Source organism: Manis pentadactyla, chromosome 5 (assembly GCF_030020395.1).
Source record: "Manis pentadactyla isolate mManPen7 chromosome 5, mManPen7.hap1, whole genome shotgun sequence".
Taxonomy (NCBI): domain Eukaryota; kingdom Metazoa; phylum Chordata; class Mammalia; order Pholidota; family Manidae; genus Manis; species Manis pentadactyla.
Window position 1 is genome coordinate 106,385,850 of NC_080023.1, and position 20,196 is coordinate 106,406,045.

The window sequence follows — 20,196 nt, forward strand, 5'->3', positions numbered from 1 at the left end:
TCATGTGCCTGCTAGCTATCTGTATTTCTTCTTTGGAAAAATGTCTGTTTGGGCCATCCTCCCATTTTTTAATTGGGTTATTTGGTTTTTGGGTGTTGAGTCATATGAGTTCTTTATATATTTTGGATGTTAACCCCTTATTGGATAAGTCATTTATGAATATTTTCTTCCATACTATAGGTTGTCTTTTTGTTTTCCTGCTGGTGTCCTTTGCTGTACAGAAGCTTTTTAGTTTGATGTAGCCCCACTTGTTATTTAGTTATGTTTCCCTTGCATGGGCAGGTATATCCAGAAGGAAATTGCTCATGCTTATGTTCAAGAGATTTCAAGAGATTTTTTTGCCTATGTTTTCTTCTAAGAGTTTTATGGTTTCATGACTTAGATTAAGGTCTTTGATCCATTTCAAGTTTACTTTTGCGTATGCAGTTAGGTGGTAATCCAGTTTCATTCTCTTGCATGTAACTGTCTAGTTTTCCCAACTGCATTTACTGAAGAGGTTGTCTTTTCCCCACAGTATATTCATGGCTGCTTTATCATATATTTATTGGCCATATGTGCATGGTTTATGTTTGTCTGGGCTGTCTATTCTGTTCCATTGACAGATAGGTCTGTTTTTTGTGCCAGTACCATATTGTTTTGATTACCAGAGGTTTGGAGTATAGCTTGAAGCCAGGGAGCTTAATACCCCCAGCTTTGTTCTTCTTTCTCAGAATTGCTTTGACTCTTTGGGGTCTTCTGTAGTTCCAGAATTTTAGGATTACTTGCACATTGAAAAATGGTGTTCTTATTTTGATGAGGAGTGCATTGAATCCATAAATTGTTCTGGACAGGATAGCACAGGATAGATTTCCATTTGTTTGTGTCTTCTTTAGTTTCTCTTATGAGTGTCTTATAGTTTTCAGAATACAGTTCTTTCACCTGCTTGGTTAGGTTTATTCCTAGGTATTTTATTCTTTTTAAAGTAGTTGTAAAAGGAATTGTTTTCCTGATTTTGCTTTCTCCTAGTTTGTTATTAGTATATGGGAATGTAACAGATTTCTGGGTAGTAATTTTGTATCCTGTAAATTTCCAGAATCTAGTTTGTAGTTCTAATAGTTTTCTGGTGGAGTCTTTAGGGTTGACTGTATAATATCATGTCATCTGGAAATAGTGATAGTTTGACTTTTTCCTTACCAATTTGGATGTCTTTTATCTCTTTATCTTGTCTGATTGGCATGGCTAGGACCTCCAATACTATGTTGAATGAAAGTGGTGAGAGTAGACGTCCTTGTCTTGTTACATATCTTAAAGGAAAAGCTTTCAGCTTTTCGCCATTAAGTATTATGTTAGCTGTGAGTTTGTTGTAGATGGCCTTTATTATGTTGAGGTATGTACCCTCTGTGCCCATTTTGTTGAGAGTTTTTACCATGAATGGATGTTGAATTTTATCAAATGCTTTTTCAGCATCTATTGATACAATCATTTGGTTTTCATCCTTATTTTTGTTAATGTGGTGTATAAAAGTTGATTAATTTACAAATACTATACCATCCATGCATCCATGGAATAAATCCCATTTGGTCATGATGAATGATCCTTTTGATAAACTTTTGAATTTAGTTTGCTAATACTTTGTTGAGGATTTTTGCATCTATGTTTTTCAGGGATATTGGTCTAAAATGGCCTTTTTTTGTAGTATCTTTGGTCTGGTTTTGGTATTAGAGTGATGCTTGCCTCACAGAATGAGTTTGGAAGTATTCCCTCTTCTACTTTTTGATATCCTTTAAGAAGGAGGGGTATTAGCTCTTCTTTAAATGTTTGGTAGAATTCAGCTGTGAAATCATCTATTTCTGGAATTTGTTTTCTAGGAGTGTTTTGATGACAATTCAGTTTTGTTACTGGTAATTGGTGTGTTCAGATTTTCTGTTTCTTCTTGGGTGAATCTTTGAAGGTTGTACTTTTGTAGGAATTTGTCTATTTCTTCTAGGTTGTCCAATTTATTGGCATATAATTTTTCATAGTATTCTCTAATAATTCTTTGTATTTGTGTGGTATCTGTTGTGAGCGGTCCTTTGTTTCTGATTTTATTTATTTGTGTACTCTCTTATTTTCTTGATAAGACTGGCTAGGGGTTTGTCTATTTTGTTTATTTTCTCAAAGAAGCAGCTCTTGGTTTCATCGATTTTTTTTTCTATTTTATTCTTTTTTATTTATTTCTGATCTGATCTTTATTATGTCCTTCTTCTGCTAACTTTGGGTTTCATTTGTTCTTCTTTTTCTAGTTTATTTACTTGTGAGTTTGACCATTTGTTTGGGATTGTTCTTGTTTCTTGAGGTAGGCGTGTATTGCTATATACTTCCCTCTTAGCACCGCTTTTGGGGCATCCCACAAATTCTGGACTGTTGTATTTTTGTTTTCATTAATCTCCATGTAATGCTTGACTTCTGTTTTAATTTGTTCATTGACCTATTGGTTATTTAGAAGCATGTTGTTTAGCCGCTATGTGTTTGTAGGCTCTTTTGTTTCCTTTGTGTAATTTATTTCTACTTCCATACCATTGTGGTCTGAGAAGTTGCTTGATACAATTTCAGTGTTTTTTAATTTATTGAGGCCCTTATTGTGGCCTAGTGGGTGATCTATTCTGGAGAATGTTCTCTGTACCCTTGAGAAAAATGTGTATCCTGCTGGTTTTGGGTGGAATGTTCTATAGATGTCTCCTTAAGTCCATCTGATCTAATGTATTATTTTGTATGTCTGTTTCCTTGTTTATTTTCTATCTGGTTGATCTACTGATGTGAGTGATGTGTTAAAGTCTCCTAAAACGAATGTGTTGCATTCTGTTTCCCCCTGTAATTCTGTTAGTATTTTTTGTATGTATTTAGGTGTTCCTATATTGCGTGCATACGTATTTATAATGGTTATATCCTCTTGTTGAGCTGACCTCCTTATCATTATGTAATGTCCTTCTTTGTCTCTTGTTACTTTGTTTTGAAATATATTTAGTCTGATATAAGTACTGCTGCTTCTGTTTTTTTCTCCCTATTATTTGCATGAAATATGTTTTTCATCCCTTCACTTTTAGTCTGTGTTACATCCTTGGGTCTGAAATGAGTCTCTTATGGGTAGCATATAGAAGAGTCTTATTTCTTTATCCATTCTGCCACTCTCTTTTAGTTGGTGCATTCAGTGCATTTACATTTAAGGTAATATTGATTGGTATGTACTTACCAGTTTATTAATTGTTTTCTGGTTATTTTTATAGTTCCTCTCTGTTGCTTTCTTTCTCTATTATACTTTTCTCTTTTTATTTGTTGTTTTTCTTTAGTGTTGTTATTAGATTCCTTTTAAAATTTTTGTGTATCTATTGTAGGCTTTAAGTTCATGATTACTACAAGATTCAAGGACAGCTTTCTAACTATATAGCAGTCTATATTAAAGTTGATGATTGTTTTTTTCAAACACAGTCTAAAAGTACTTCTGTTTTCTTCTTCCTCCTCCACACCTCATGTATTAGATGTCATAATCTGCATTTTTCATGTATCCCTTGACTGACTTTGTGTATAGTTGATTTTGCTACTGTGTTTCATTTTAATTTTGTACTTTCTTGGTAAATAATTGGTCTACTACCTTTACTGTGGGTTTATTTTCACTGGTTAAAACTATTTATCCTTGGGAACATTTCCATCTATAGTAATCTCTTTAACATATCCTGTAATGCTGGTTTGGTGGTTACAAATTCCTTGAGCCTTTGTTTATCTGGTAATTGTTTATTTAATGTCGGTTTCAAATTTGACTGATAATCTTGCTGGGTAGAGGATTCTTAATTTAAGGTTCTTCTGTTTCAATACATGAAACATTTCATGACACTCACTTCTGGCCTGTAAAGTTTCTGCTGAGAAATCTGATTATAGCCTCATGGGGTTTCCCTTATAAGTAATCTTTTTTTTCCTTTCTCTAGTTGCTGTCAGTACTCTCTTGTTACCCCTGTTCTTTGTCACTTAATTATTATATATCTTTGTGTTGTCTTCCTTGGGTTCCTTTTGTTATGGGCTCTTGAGCTTCTGTGACCTGAGTGTCTATTTTTTACCCAAATTGGGGAAGTTTTCAACAGTTATAGCCTCAAAGTGACTTTCTGTCCCTTTGTCTCTTTCTTGGTACCCTTATTATGTGAATATTGTTTTCTTTGCAGTTGTCACACAGCTCTCTTATCATTCTTTTCATTCCTAGAAATTCTTCCTGAGATCCTCAATACTTTTCTGCAGATCAGCAAGCATATTTATGACTTTTACTTTGAAATATTTATCAAGAAGATTGGTGATCTCCATTTCATTTAGCCCACTTTCTGCTATCTTATTCTGTGTTCTGTTTGGAACATATTCCTCTGCCTCTTCATTTTGTCAGAGTTTCTGTGTTTCTTCCTATATTAGATGGATCTGCTTTGCTTCCTGGCTAGAGAGTAATGACTTAATGAAGAAGGCATCCTGTGGTGCCCAGATGCTCAAGACTCTTTCCTGTCCAGTGCCTTGTTTTCCTTTGCAGTAGAGTCCCAGTTGCTGTTTGTGGGCAGTGGGCAAGGCTGCCTTTCTGTCTGTCTGCCGGCAGTAGTCTCAGTTTGTTGTACCTGGCCATTTGTCCCGGCTCTCCCTTTGCCCCAGCTGTCCCTTTGTGATCAGACCAGTGGTTTCTGCTGGGATCATTGTGCAAGGTGCTCTCTGCCTTCCCTGCATTGATGGCAGGGCTTTTAGGGTTAATAGGGAGGGTGGGGCAGTTTCATGGCTCTGGAGCAGGGCAGGGTGGGGAGGGTGAGTCATATGGTGGCTCAGCATGATGGGGTAGCAAGTGGTGCGGGTGCCTCCTTATAGTGTTGAGGCATGCAGAATGGTGCTTGACCACCTGCAAGGAGGGAGGAGTTTTTAAAGTCAGCTTCTGCAGGTGCCTCCCTAGCTGGGGTAAAGCAGGGCCAAGAAAGCTGGGAGAACCTCCTCTATCTTCCATGTAATGACGTCTGATGCTTCTGGGCTGAGTGGGCTGGCATGCTGGAGGTGCACATGGATGCTCCTTGAGGCTGAGCCTCCAGTTAGGGTAATGGATTATCTAGGGCTTCCAAGAGTACCTAACCTGTTAGGCCAAGGGAGGACTGGGGTGGTATTTCCACATGACCTTTCTCCTGAGGACAGAACTTCATTTACCCTCATCCCTCTGGCTCCCTTCCTGCTGTTGGCAAATCTTGGAAACTGCAACCTCTGCTTTGGGTCTCACCAGGACCAGTGAAACGTGCCTGTCCTCCATAGGCAGCTGGAGTCTCAGCCTCCCAGAGTGTTCCAACTGTCCCTGGTGTCCAGCCCCTCTCTGTTCTATTCTTCTTCCTCCCTCATGTGGGCTGGGATGGGGGGAAGTACTTGGGTCCTGCTCGATCTCGACTCTGCTATACTCCTCTTTTCTGTCAGTTTTCTCTCCTTCCCCAGGTGGAGGTGGTGTGTTCTGCAGTATCAGGTCGTTTTCAGGGTTAGCTGTATTTACTTCCTTGGTGTATTTGTGGCAGGAGTTTTCTGCCTTGCCTTCCTACTCTACCATTTTTTTTCCCTGCAAAGTTGCTTCCTTTTGCTCCTGGTTCTTACAGCCTTCAGGGCAAGGGACAAACTCTTCACCATAGAAAACTTGGGTCAGTGCAGTGACATCGGGTTTTGGCTTGTTACTCATCCAGGGAACATTCACGTTTCTGGTAAGGACATCTTAATTTCTCTTGAGGAACAAGCCTTCTCCAACTCTTTCCTGTTCCAGCTGACTGTTTGCTGCTACTCCCTGATCCTCCTAACTTAAAAGTGATTGTATTTTCTGATGTGGATTCCTTAGGTGTAATAATTTCCATGTGTGTTTTATGAAGGTTCTTCAGGGCTTTAGTACCTAATAAGTTACTTAAAAAATTTTCTTTTTAAAGACTTTTTAAAAGACTCATTAAAATCCAAACACAAGAAAATGTATTAAATACCATATTTTATCATATTGAAGATTTTTAGTTGTATTGCCAGGTTTATTTATTTTCATACATACCTGAGAAAAACATCCTCCTCAGCCATTTATAGGCATACAGTTAATTTTTTCAAATGTCATTCATTAAGGAGGAGTTAGTTCTGTAATATCCTTAAAAAAAATAGTATCTGTGTATGTGTATTTATCTAAATAAGCTTAATTAAATATTCTGCTGTGTTGCTGCAGTATTCAAGCTACAACTCATGTTCCAAGGCATGGAAACATCTCTTCCTCATGGAGCATATTCACAGAGTGGGTTATTCTCATGGTATAGGTATAATTATGCAATTAAAACTGAGTGGGGATCTGGTAGCATCATAACTAATACAGTATCATTTTAGTTTGCACAAGTTTATGCAGTTATTCTGACTTTTACATTTTTGATAGTTATTATAAATACAGCTTTTACCTTTTATATGTAATATATACAGTCTTTTCTCTAAGCATATATATTTATATGCACGTATATGTGTGTGTATATGTATACTCCATTGCTAAAAGGCATAAAAACAGAAACTGATCTAATTAAAGCACTCTATTCAGTAAACTTGTTGCCAAATCTACTGACCCTTTCTTCTTTATTCTCTATACTGTCTGAACTATTTAGCCTTTGATAGTTGTTTACTACCTTCCTTAAAACTCTTCACAGAATGTTAACTTTTATGAAAGTTAACGATAAAATGTGTGTATGTGTATGTCTGTGTGTGTGTAGAGAAAGTGAGAGCATGAGCTTAAAAGTGGCATTATTAAAAACTGTTGAATTCTGTCAAAGACTGTATATATGCTTGTACTAATTTTTCAACTTTTGTATATGTTTGAAAAATTTTTAAATTAAATTAAAAAATAAATGAAAATTAAGGAGACACCAGAGAGCACAAGTAGGAGCTACTCATTATGGTGGGACAACTCTGCTGCTTTTTTGCCCACAGCAGACCCAGTGTTACCAGTAACTGTTGTTTTCTGTGTTAAACAGTCACTTTTAGCCTGCTGATGATAGCTGGGTATTTTTAGGGCTGTAAGCTCTTATGCATTAATGTCAAGTTTAATTTTAGTAATTGGTGGAATCAGAAAATGGGGAAAAAAGGAATGCAAAACAAAACCCGAGGCTGCAACTGTGGCTGTGGCTGCTGCCACCAGGTAACTTATGACCCGTATTACTCATGAGATTAAAATTATAGATAAAGCAGGTTGGGATGGCAAACTGGCATTATGCATCAAGAGACCTAACAATGTTCATGCCTTTTAATCCAATAATTTTACTTATTAAAATAAATCCAAAGAAAACAATTTGGAAAAAAAATCAAATCTGGTCCCAGGATTTCGGTTGATAGTATAGAATTCTCTCTTGGTTCTATGGACAACAACCAAAACAACTGCCAAATCCCTCCCCTGTCAAAGAGACCATGCAAATTTATTTGGAAAAGTCTTTTCCTGATTTTAGCAAACAAAACGCCTCTCTTTTGAATTTGTAGATTGCTTTATAACTTTTTCCTCTTTCTTTTCCTCTTGTCTCTTAAATGTAAGTAGTGCCCAACCATCTGCCTTGTACCCACATCTCTCTTCTCTTGGCTGGCAATTTTAATTGATCTTATGGTTTCTGTTGTTTGTGTGTAAATATGTCTGAAATATAAAACTTCAGTCCTCCCTTTTTTTCCCCAGTGCTCCACTTGTGGTGTTTACATTCCAACTGCTCACTTTTCATCTTTTGAATATCTTACCTGTGTTGAAACTCTGTTGTATTAAAAAAAACATCTAATTTATTCTCTCTCCTAAATATAATTTTTCTGTGGTCTCTATCAGGCTGTCTTGGAATCCTTAACTTTAAATTCTCTCTTTTTCTTACTCAGCCCTCAAAACCCTCAACTATAGATGTGCAGTGTCTCTCTGGTGTGTCTTTACCTGCAAGTGGTTACCTTAGTTCAAGCTTTTTAAATTTTTTTAAGAATGTCTGTAATAGGTCCTTAATTGGTCTCCCTGTACACTCTCCTCTCTACTGAATCTTCCCACAAGTTTTCCTGAAGCACACATCAAAACCATGTAATTTTCTACATTAAAAACCTTCAAAGACTCACAGTATGAACCAAAGAGGTTCTTGAACTTCATTTAGTCTTCAGTGTCCTCTACTATATAGCTTCAACATACTTTATTTTTATTTCCGTCCCTCAAATCTTTTTTCTTTCATCCTCTTCATACTTCTGAGCTTTTGTAATTTTTTGGCCTCTACCTGACCATTTCTCTATTTTCACATTTCCAGATCTCATCCATGCTTCAAGAGTTGGCATTCAGATTTGCCTTCCAGCTGAAAGTAATCTTTTCTTCCTGGGAACTCCCAAAGGCTTTTTCTGTTTCTTTGTTATTGTGCTCAGTATCCTTTCCATTGTACTATGGTTATTTATGTGCATTGTTCTGGTAGTTGTTAAGTTCTTTAAAGTCTGTATTCATGTTGCATTCATCTATTTCCTGTGTACATTATCCATTCTACTTCTTAATGCGTACTTATTAGGCAAATAATAATGTAAAGAGCAATTTTCTTTTGGATATATTTTTTAGTTGAGAAAAAGGAACAAAATTTTGAGGCTACTTCAGTAATATATATAATGAAGACAGAAAAGAGTCTTATGTTCCTAAAAGACCTACACAAATACAATTGGAAATCATTTGGCTAAAAAAGAAATAAAAGAAATCAGATACATAGATGAGGCCTTGGATTACTGATATCAAACTAATTTCAGACAGATGAAACCTAGTTTTAAAAGCCATCTAGAACAGAAGATAGATTTAACAATATGTTCAATCATTTAAACAGTTATTTATACAAGACTTGCAAGCAGAACATTTTTTTCTTTAGTATTTTTATAATATGCATCTCATGTTTTATGTACTCCTAATCTGTTTCTTGATATTGTTGGGCTTTTTTTTCTTTTTGGGGGATATTCTTGATTCTTAAATGATTCTGTTCCCCCTCTTGCACTTTTGTTGATTTAAAAAATTTTTTTCAGTCCTCTGTCCTGGCAAAACTTACATTTAGAAAATGTTCTATTTTGCAGGTATCCTGGTCAGATATAGGAGGACTGGAAAATATCAAACAGAAATTGAGACAGGCTGTGGAATGGCCCTTGAAACATCCAGAGTCTTTTGTCCGAATGGGTATTCAACCACCTAAAGGAGTTCTTCTGTACGGGCCACCTGGATGCTCAAAAACAATGATTGCAAAAGCTTTGGCCAATGAGAGTGGGCTGAATTTCCTAGCTATAAAGGTATGGTGCTAAATTTTTAAGGTGCTGCTCTTTTCTAGTCCCCTTCCCACCCATCCCCTGATTCCTACCCTTAGGAAAACATGAAAAGTCATCTTAAGTAGTTAATTATTATTTGAGGTTGATGGCATATAATTCAGAGAGATGAGCGATAACTCAAGTGCATATAACCAGAAAACTTGATGGACAATAGAAGACCGCTTTATTTAGTTCTTGAATCTCAGTATTTCTTAATACCCTTGTATAATAAAACCAGTCTTCTTTAGTTTCTGCATTTTTAAATTGTACTATAATCACTTTTAACCAATACTTAATTATAAACATGATTATGAATTTGATATTTATATACATAGAATTTTCAGACAAATCAGATACTTTATAGGGTAACATTAAATTCCTTAAAAACACTTCTCCAGTAGAGAGTATATATAGTTGCTGTATTGTGAAACAGACACATTTTATGTGTTCACTGCCCTGCTCTATAACTTGGGATAAGTAAACTTACTTGATACATAGTTTTATATTTACTTTAGTACCAGACACTAATACTGTTATTAATTTTTTTTATTTTTTATTATTTTTATTTTGGTATCATTAATCTACAATTAGATGAAGGACATTATGTTCACTAGGCTCCCCCCTTCACCAAGTTCCCCCACATACCCCTTCATAGTCCCTGTCCATCAGCGTAGTAAGATGCTGTAAAATCACTACTTGTCTTCTCTGTGTTGGACAGCCCTCCCCGTGCCCCCCACCACACACTACACATACTAATCGTAATGCCCCCTTTCTCTGTCCCCGCCCTTATCCCTCCCTCCCACCCATCCTCCCCAGTCCCTTTCTCTTTGGTCACTGGTAGTCCATTGTTGGGTTCTGTGATTCTGCTGCTGTTTTGTTCCTTCAGTTTTCCTTTGTTCTTATACTCCACAGATGAGTGAAATCATTTGGTACTTGTCCTTTTCCGCTTGACTTATTTCACTGAGCATAATACCCTCTAGCTCCATCCATGTTGTTGCAAATGGTAGGATCTGTGTTTTTCTTATGGCTGAATAATATTCCATTGTGTATATGTACCACATCTTCTTTATCCATTCATCTACTGATGGACATTTAGGTTGCTTCCATATCTTGTCTATTGTAAATAGTGAAGCGATAAACATAGGGGTGCATCTGTCTTTTTCAAACTGGAGTGCTGCAGTCTTAGGGTAAATTCCTAGAAGTGGAATTCCTCAGTCAAATGGTAAGTCTATTTTGAGCATTTTGAGGAACCTCCATACTGCTTTCCACAATGGTTGAACTCATTTACATTCCCACCTGCAGTGTAGGAGGGTTCCCTTTCTCCACAACCTCACCAAATTTGTGGTTGTTTGTCTTTTCGATGATGGCGATCTTTACTGGTGTGAGGTGATATCTCATTGTGGTTTTAATTTGCATTTCTCCGATGACAAGCGATGTGGAGCATCTTTTCATGTGTCTGTTGGCCATCTGAATTTCTTCTTTGGAGAACTGTCTGTTCAGCTCCTCTGCCCATTTTTTAATTGGATTCTTCACTTTTTGTTTGTTGAGGTGCCTGAGTTCTTTATATATTTTGGATGTCATCCCTTTATCGGATCTGTCATTTATGAATATATTCTCCCATACTGTAGGATACCTTTTTTGTTCTATTGATGGTGTCCTTTGCTGTACAGAAGCTTTTTAGCTTGATATTATCCCACTTTGTAATTTTTGCTTTTGTTTCCCTTGCCCCAGGGAGATATGTTCATGAAGAAGTCACTCATGTTTATGTCCATGAGATCTTTGCCTATGTTTTTTTCTAAGAGTTTTATGGTTTCATCACTTACATTCAGGTCTTTGATCCATTTTGAATTTACTTTTGTGTATGGGGTTAGACAGTGATGCAGTTTCATTCTCTTGCATGTAGCTGTCCAGTTTTGCCAGCACCATCTGTTGAAGAGACTGTCATTTCCCCATTGTATGTCCATGGCTCCTTTATCGTGTATTAACTGGCCATATATGTTTGGGATAATGTTTGGAGTCTGTTCTATTGCACTGGTCTGTGGCTCTGTTCTTGTGCCAGTACCAAATTGTCTTGATTACTATGGCTTTGTAGTAGAGCTTGAAGTTGGGGAGTGAGATCCCTCCCACTTTATTCTTCCTTCTCAGGATTGCTTTGGCTATTCAGGGTCTTTGGTGGTTCCATATGAATTTTTGAACTATTTGTTCTAGTTTGTTGAAGAATGTTGTGGGTAATTTGATAGAGATTGCATCAAATCTGTATATTGCTTTGGGCAGGATGGCCATTTTGATGATATTAATTCTTCCTAGCCAAGAGCATGGGATGAGTTTCCATTTGGTAGTGTCCTCTTTAATTTCTCTTAAGAGTGTCTTGTAGTTTCCAGGGTATAGGTCTTTCACTTCCTTGGTTAGGTTTATTCCTAGGTATTTTATTCTTTTCGATGCTATTGTGAGTGGTGGAATTGTTTTCCTGATTTCTCTTTATATTAGTTCATTGTTAGTGTATAGGAAAGCCACAGATTCCTGTGTGTTAATTTTGTATCCTGCAACTTTACTGAATTCCAGTATTAGTTCTAGTAGTTTTGAAGTGGAGTCTTTAGGGATTTTTATGTACAATATCATGTCATCTGCAAATAGTGACTTCTTCTTTACCAATCTGGATTCCTTGTATTTCTTTGTTTTGTCTAATTGCCATGGCTAGGACCTCCAGTACTATGTTGAATAACAGTGGAGAGAGTGGGCATCCCTGTCTTGTTCCCGATCTCAGAGGAAAAGCTTTCAGCCTCTCGCTGTTCAGTATGGTGTTAGCTGTGGGTTTATCATATATATGGCCTTTATGCCCATTGTGTTGAGATTTTTTATCATGAATGAATGTTGAATTTTGTCAAATGCTTTTTCACCATCTATGGAGATGATCATGTGGTTTTTGTCCTTCTTTTTGTTGATGTGGTGGATGATGTTGATGGATTTTTGAATGTTCTACCATCCTTGCATCCCTGGGATGAATCCCACTTGGTCATGGTGTATGATCCTTTTGATGTATTTTTGAATTTGGTTTGCTAATAACTTGTTGAGTGTTTTTGCATCTACGTTCATCGGGGATATTGGTCTGTAGTTTTCTTTTTTGGTGGAGTCTTTGCCTGGGTTTGGTATTAGGGTGATGTTGGCTTCATAGAATGAGTTTGGGAGTAGTCCCTCCTCTTCTATTTTTTGGAAAACTTTAAGGTGAATGGGTATTATATCTTCTCTGTATGTCTGATAAAATTCCAAGGTAAATCTGTCTGGCCCGGGGGTTTTGTTCTTGGGTAGTGTTTGATTACCGCTTCAATTTCATTGCTGGTAATTGTTCTGTTTAGGTTTTCTGTTTCTTTCTGAGTCAGTCTTGGAAGGTTGTATTTTTCTAGGAAGTTGTCTGTTTCTCCTGGGTTTTCCAACTTGTTAGCATATTGGTTTTCATAGTATTCTCTAATAATTCTTTGTATTTCTGTGGGTCCGTCGTGATTTTTCCTTTCTCCTTTCTGATTCTGTTGATGTATGGTGACTCTCTTTTTCTCTTAATTAGTCTGGCTAGAGGCTTATCTATCTCATTAATTTTCTCGAAGAACCAGCTCTTGGTTTCATTGATTTTTTTCTATTGTTTTATTCTTCTCAATTTTATTTATTTCTTCTCTGATGTTTATTATGTCTCTCCTTCTGCTGACCTTAGGCCTCATTTGTTCTTTTTCCAATTTCGATAACTGACATTAGACTATTCATTTGGGATTGTTCTTCCTTCTTTAAATATGCCTGGATTGCTATATACTTTCCTCTTAAGACTGCTTTTGCTGCGTCCCACAGAAGTTGGGGCTTTATGTTGTTGTTGTCATTTGTTTCCATATATTGCTGGATCTCCATTTTAATTTGGTCGTTGATCCATTGATTATTTAGGAGCATGTTATTAAGCCTCCATGTGTTTGTGAGTCTTTTTGCTTTCTTTGTACAATTTATTTCTAGTTTTATACCTTTGTGGTCTGGAAAGTTGATTGGTAGGATTTCAATCTTTTAGAATTTACTGAGGCCCTTTTTGTGGCCTAGTATGTGATCTATTCTGGAGAATGTTCCATGTGCACTTGAGAAGAATGTGTATCCTGTTGCTTTTGGATGTAGAGTTCTGTAGATGTCTATTAGGTCCATCTGTTCTAGTGTGTTGTTCGGTGCCTCTGTGTCCTTACTTACTTTCTGTCTGGTGGATCTGTCCTTTGGAGGGAGTGGTGTGTTAAAGTCCCCCAAAATTAATACATTGCATTTTATTTCCTCCTTTAATTCTGTTAGTATTTGTTTCACTTATATTGGTGCTCCTGTATTGGGTGCATATATGTTTATAATGGTTATATCCTCTTGTTGGTCTGAGCCCTTTATCATTATGTAATGTTCTTCTTTATCTTCTTTATCTCTTGTTACTTTCTTTGTTTTGAAGTCTATTTTGTCTGAGACTAGTACTGTAACACCTGCTTTTTCTCTGTATTGTTTGTATGAAATATCTTTTTCCATCCCTTGACTTTTAATCTGTGCATGTCTTTGGGTTTGAGTTGAGTCTCTTGTAAGCAACATATAGATGGATCTTGCTTTTTTATCCATTCTATTGCTCTGTGTCTTTTGATTGGTGCATTCAGTGCATTTACATTTAGGGTGGTTATTGAAAGATATGTTGTTATTGCCATTGCAGGCTTTAGATTCGTGGTTACCAAAGGTTCAAGGTTAGCTTCTTTACCTCCTTACTGTCTAACTTAGCTCACTTATTGAGCTATTATAAACACAGTCTGATGATTATTTCTGTCCCTTCTTATTGCTCCTCCTCCATTCTTCATATGTTAGGTGTTTTGTTGTGTGCTCTTTTTAGGAGTGCTCCCATCTAGAGCAGTCGCTCTAAAATGCACTGTATAGGTGGTTTGTGGGAGGCAAATTCCCTCAACTTTTGCTTGTCTGGGAAGTGTTTAATCCCTCCTTCATGTTTAAATGATAATCGTGCTGGATACAGTATTCTTGGTTCAAGGACCTTCTGTTTCATTGCATTAAATATATCATGCCATTCTCTTCTGGCCTGTAAGGTTTCTGTTGAGAAGTCTGATGATAGCCTGATTTGTTTTCCTTTGTAGGTGACCTTTTTTCTCTCTCTGGCTGCCATTAATACTCTGTCCTTGTCCTTGATCTTTGCCATTTTAATTATTATGTGTCTTGGTGTTGTCCTCTTTGGATCCCTTCTGTTGGGAGTTCTGTGTGCTTCCGTAGTCTGAGCAACTATTTCCTCCCCAATTTTGGGAAGTTCTCAGCAATTATTTCTTCAAAGACACTTTCTATCCCTATTTTTCTTCTTCTTCTGGTACCCTATAATCTGGATATTGTTCCTTTTGGATTGTTCACACTGTTCTCTTAATATTGTTTTATTCCTTGAGATCCTTTTACCTCTCTCTGCATCAGCTTCTGTGCGTTCCTGTTCTCTTGTTTGTATTCCATCAATGGCCTCTTGCATTTTATCCATTCTGCTTATAAATCCTTCCAGAGATTGTTTCATTTCTGTAATCTCCCTCTGGATGTCATCCCTTATCTCTTGTATATTTCTCTGAAGCTTTGTCAGCATGTTTATGGTTTTTATTTTGAATTCTTTTTCAGGGAGACTGGTTAGGTCTATCTCTGCAGATCGTCTCTCAGAAGTCTGAACTATTTTGGACTGGACTAAATTTTTTTGCCTTTTCATGATAATAGTGGTGGCTGTAAGCAGGTTGCGGGTGTGTCACCTGGGAGAAGAAAGTCCTTTCCTGCTTGCTGGATGCCTTGCCCTTCTCCGCTGCCTGTGTCAGTTACCCGCACTTCTGGAGCAGCCACCGGGTTAATCCCCTAAGCTGCTGTCGGCAGGGTCTCCATCAGAGCGGTGCAGAGCCCTGCTTGGAGGGGCAGGCATGCCATGTGTGCTCCTCCATGATTGTGGTGCCCCTGCCAGGAAGCCGTATTCTACCAGCGGACATTGAGTCTGGCCCCGGCGGCTGTGCATCAGGCGGGATTCCGGTCGGCTACTGGGAATGCGGCTGCTCCCCCTGGCACCGCTGCAGGTGTGCGCATGCCTCTCCTGTGCCCCTCTGGCGCTGTCGCCGCTGGCACACGCAGGCCGCTCCCAGGCAGCTCGGTCGTTGCTGCTGTGGGCTCACACGGACCTCTCTCGGGCTCCTCTGGCACCACTGCCGCCAGCGCGCGCGGGCCGCTCCCGGGCTGCTCGTTCACTGCCACAGAGGGCTCACACGAGCTGCTCCCGGTCCCCTCTGGCGCCGCCAGTACACGTGAGCTGCTCCCGGTCCCCTCTGGTGCCGCCGTCCCTGGCACGCGCTGCCACTCTCCCACTACTGGGCTGGTGTGTTGGGGTCCGCACCAGTTGGGGGAACGACTGGCAGGCTGCTTAGTGCTGTGAGGGGCTTCAGAGCTGCGCTGCCTCCCAAGGGATTAGGACGACTAAAGTTCCCTGGGATTCCCAGCTGCTGGCTAAGTGTGCCGGGACGACTTCATCCAGGTGTGGCGTCCCTGTTCCTTTAAAACTTGCCAAAAGCACTCGCTTTTCTTTTGTCTTAGGGGCGCTGGTTGCGCGGACCTGCCCACAGGTTTTGCTTTTCCGTTTCTCTAATATATAGCACCCCATGCACCTTGTGTCTGCCCACTGGGTGCGGATTTCTAGAGCTGGTTGTTTAGCAGTCCTGGGCTTTCACTCCCTCCCCATGCCAACTCCTTTCTTCCTGCCAGGTTCTGGGTGGGGGCGCGTTCGGGTCCCGTCTGGCCCCAGCTTGTATCTTACACCCTTCGTGTGATGTTGAGTTCTCGCAGATGCAGATGTATCCTGGCTGTTGTACTGTATCCACTGGTGTCTCTTTTAGGAATAGTTGTATTTATTGTATTTTCATAAATATATATGTTTTGGAGAGGAGATTTCCACTGAACTACTCACGCCGCCATCTTCCCGTGATCCCACCGTTACTAAATTTTGTGTAACATGATTATATGTCCAGTTACCAAACACATATAAAAAGCTTAAATCTGAATGTATTAAAGATGGCGGTGTGAGAGGAGAGACAAAGGCTTCCTCCTAAAACTGGATACAATTAGAAAATGTAATTGGTCCAACTAATCCTGAGAGAGCAGCAGGAAAGAGGATGGTATCAGACTGCATACACCTGGAGAGAAGAGCAGACCTCACCGAACGGGGTAACGTACCAAAGCTGCGGCGCCGCCGAACCCGAGCCCTTCCCCCACCCCAGCTCACCGGCGGGAGGAAGGGACATGGAGCAGGGAGGGAGTGGAAGGCTTGGGACTGCTGAATACCTAGCTCCAGAGATCTGCTCTTAGAGCACATACCTACATTTCATGGTGCTTTCATGAGACTTGCATGAATACTGGACTGGAAAGTTAATACAGGCAGAGTTCCTGGGGAGACCAGGATTCCGGCTGCTTGTGGAAAGCAGGGATCCGTATCTGTCTGCTCTGGGACAAAAACTTATACCTGTGTGACCAGCCCAATGGCTCAGGCACTAGAGACAGGCAAAGCAGCCGGCAGGCGGGAAACAGCTCCTTCCTTCCCCCAGGCACCCATACTGCTCCCCTGCGACCACCGACTTTGCTTCAGGGGCTGAGCAGCTCCAGAATAGAGCTTCTGGACACTAGAGGGCGCCATATACAAACATGAAACACCGAAGGAACCTTGTCCAGAGTAAAATTGTTAATACAACTCCCGAGAAAGATTTAAAGGATATGGACCTCGTGACTCTTCCTGAAAGGGAGTTCAAAATAAAAATCATCAGCATTCTAATGTAGGTACGGAAAGACATCCACGAACTCATGAATGAATTCAGGTCGTAGATCCAATCGTTGAAGAGCACAATGGAGGGTATTAAAAGCAGGTTGGATACGGTGGAGGAGACAATAAATGAAACAGAAACTAGAGAAGAGGAATACAAAGAAGCTGAGGCACAGAGAGAAAAAAGGATCTCTAATAATGAAAGAATATTGAGAGAACTGTGTGACCAAACCAAGCGGAACAACATTCGCAGTATAGGGATACCAGAAGAAGAAGAGAGAGAGAGAAAGGGATAGAAAGTGTCTTTGAGGAGGTAATTGCTGATAACTTCCCCCATCTAGGGAAGGAGATAGTCTTTCAGGCCATGGAGATCCACAGATCTCCCAACACAAGGGACCCAAGGAAGACAACACCAAGACACATCGTAATTAAAATGGGAAAGATCAAGGATAAGGACAGACTGTTAAAAGCAGCCAGAGGCAGAAATAAGACCACATAGAAAGGAAGGAAAGCCCATCAGGCTAACATCAGACTTCTCAGCAGAAACCTTACAGGCCAGCAGGGGTGGCATGATGTATTTAATACCATGAAGCAGAAGGGTCTGGAACCAAGATTACTTTACCAGCAAGATTATCATTTAAATTTGAAGGAAGAATTAAACAATTTCCAGATAAGCAAAAACTGAGAGAGTCTACCTCCCACAAACCATCTCTGCAGTCTATTTTGGAGGGACTGCTATAGATGGAAGTGTTTCTAGGGTTGGATAGCTGTCACCAGAGGTAGTAAAACCACAGTAGGGAGGGTGGATCAGCTGATTGTGAGGTAAATGCAAAATTCAATTGACTGTCCCCAAAGTCAATCAAGGGTTAGACAAAAAATACAGAATTTGATACCTAATATATAAAGAATGAAGGAGGAGAAATAGAAAAGAACCTTTAGATTGTGTGTGTAACAGCATACTAAGTAAGTTAAGTTAGACTCTTAGGTAGTAAGGAAAGTAAACTGGAAGCTTTCGTAACCTCGAATCTAAAGCCTAAAATGTCAATAAGTATACATCTTTCAATAGTCACCCTAAATGTAAATGGACTGAATGCACCAATCAAAAGACATAGAGTCACTGAATGTATAAAAAAACAAGACCCATCTATATGCTGCTTACAAGAGACTCACCTCAAGCCCAAAGACATGCACAGATTTAAAGTCAAGGATGGAAAAAGATATTTCATGCAAACAATAGGGAGAAAAAAGCAGGTGTTGCAGTACTAGTCTCAGACAAAATAGACTTCAAAACAAAGAAAGTAACAAGAGATAAAGAAGAACATTACATAATGATAAAGGGCTCAGTCCAACAAGAGGATATAACCATTATAAATATAAATACATCCAACACAGGAGCACCAGCATATGTGAAACAAATACTAACAGAACTAAAGGAGAAATTAGAATGCAATGCATTCATTTTACGAAACTTCAACACACTATTCACTCCAAAGGACAGATCCACCAGACAGAAAGTAAGTAAGGACTCAGAGGCACTGAACAACACACTAGAACAGATGGATCTAATAGACATCTATAGATCTCTACACCCAAAAGCAACAGGATACTTATTCTTCTCAAGTGCACATGGAACATTCTCCAGAATAGACCACATACTAAGCCACCAAAAGAGCCTTAGTAAATTCCAAAAGATTGAAATCCTACCAACCAACTTTTCAGACCACAAAGGTATAAAACTAGAAATAAACTGTACAAACAAAGCTAAAAGGCTCACAAACACATGGAGCCTTCACAACACGCTCCTAAATAGTCAATGGATCAACGACCAAATTAAAATGGAGATCCAGCAAAATATGGAAATAAATGACAACAACACAAAGCCCCAACTTCTGTGGGATGCAGCGAAAGCACTCTTAAGAGAAAAGTATGTAGCAATCCAGGCATACTTAATGAAGGAAGAACAAACCCAAATGAATAGTCTAATGTCACAATTATCAAAATTGAAAAAAGAAAAACAAATGAGGCCTAAGGTCAGCAGAAGGAGAGACATAATAAAGATCAGAGAAGAAATAAACAAAATTGAGAAGAATGAAACAATAGAAAAAAATCAATGAAAGCAAGAGCTGGTTCTTTGAGAAAACAAACAAAATAGATAAGTCCCTAGCCAGACTTACTAAGAGTAAAAGAGTATCAACACACATCAACAGAATCAGAAATGAGAATGGAAAGATCACGACAGACCCAAGAGAAATTCAAAAAATTATTAGAGACTACTATGAAAACCTACATGCCAAGAAGCTAGAAAACCTAGAAGAAATGGACAACTTCCTAGAAAAATACAACCTTTGAAGACTGACCAAGGAAGAAATACAAAATGTAAACAAACCAATTACCAGCAAAGAAATTGAAGTGGTAATCAAAACACTACCCAAGAACAAAACCCCCGGGCCAAATGGATTTACCTCGGAATTTTATGAAACATACAGAGAAGACATAATACCCATTCTCCTTAAAGTTTAACAAAAAATAGAAGAGGAGGGAATACTCCCAAACTCATTCTATGAAGCTAACATCACCCTAATACCAAAACCAGGCAAAGATCCCACCAAAAAGGAAAACTACAGACCAATATCCCTGATGAATGTAGATGCAAAAATACTGAACAAAATATTAGCAAACCGAATTCAAAAATACATCAAAAGGATCATACACCATGACCAAGTGGGATTCATCCCAGGGATGCAAGGACGGTTCAACATCTGATAATCCATCAACATCATCCACCACATCAACAAAAAGAAGGACAAAAACCACATGATCATCTCCATAGATGGTGAAAAAGCATTCAACAAAATTCAACATCCATTCATGACAAAAACTCTCAACAAAATGGGTATAGAGGTCAGGTACCTCAACATAATAAAGGCCATAAATGATAAACCCACAGCCAACATCATACTGAACAGTGAAAAGCTGAAGGCTTTTCCTCTGAGATCGGTTCAAGACAGGGATGCCCACTCTCCCCACTGTTATTCAACACAGTACTGGAGGTCTTAGCCATGGTAATTAGACGAAACAAGGAAATATACAGAATCCAAATTGGT

The 20,196-nt window shown here is 38.8% G+C and overlaps 1 protein-coding gene across 5 annotated transcripts in view; it reads left to right on the forward strand.

Moving 5' to 3' along the window:
* Positions 1-20,196, forward strand: part of AFG2A (AFG2 AAA ATPase homolog A) — a 383,456-nt gene that overhangs the window by 74,959 nt on the left and 288,301 nt on the right. For 4 of the 5 annotated variants that reach the window (XM_036922969.2, XM_057502600.1, XM_036922971.2 and 1 more), the window contains one exon: positions 9,058-9,267. The exons of the other annotated variant lie outside the window; for it this stretch is intronic. In XM_036922969.2, the coding sequence (XP_036778864.1) occupies positions 9,058-9,267 (210 nt within the window). The remainder of the gene's footprint in view (positions 1-9,057; positions 9,268-20,196) is intronic. 5 annotated transcript variants of the gene reach the window in all.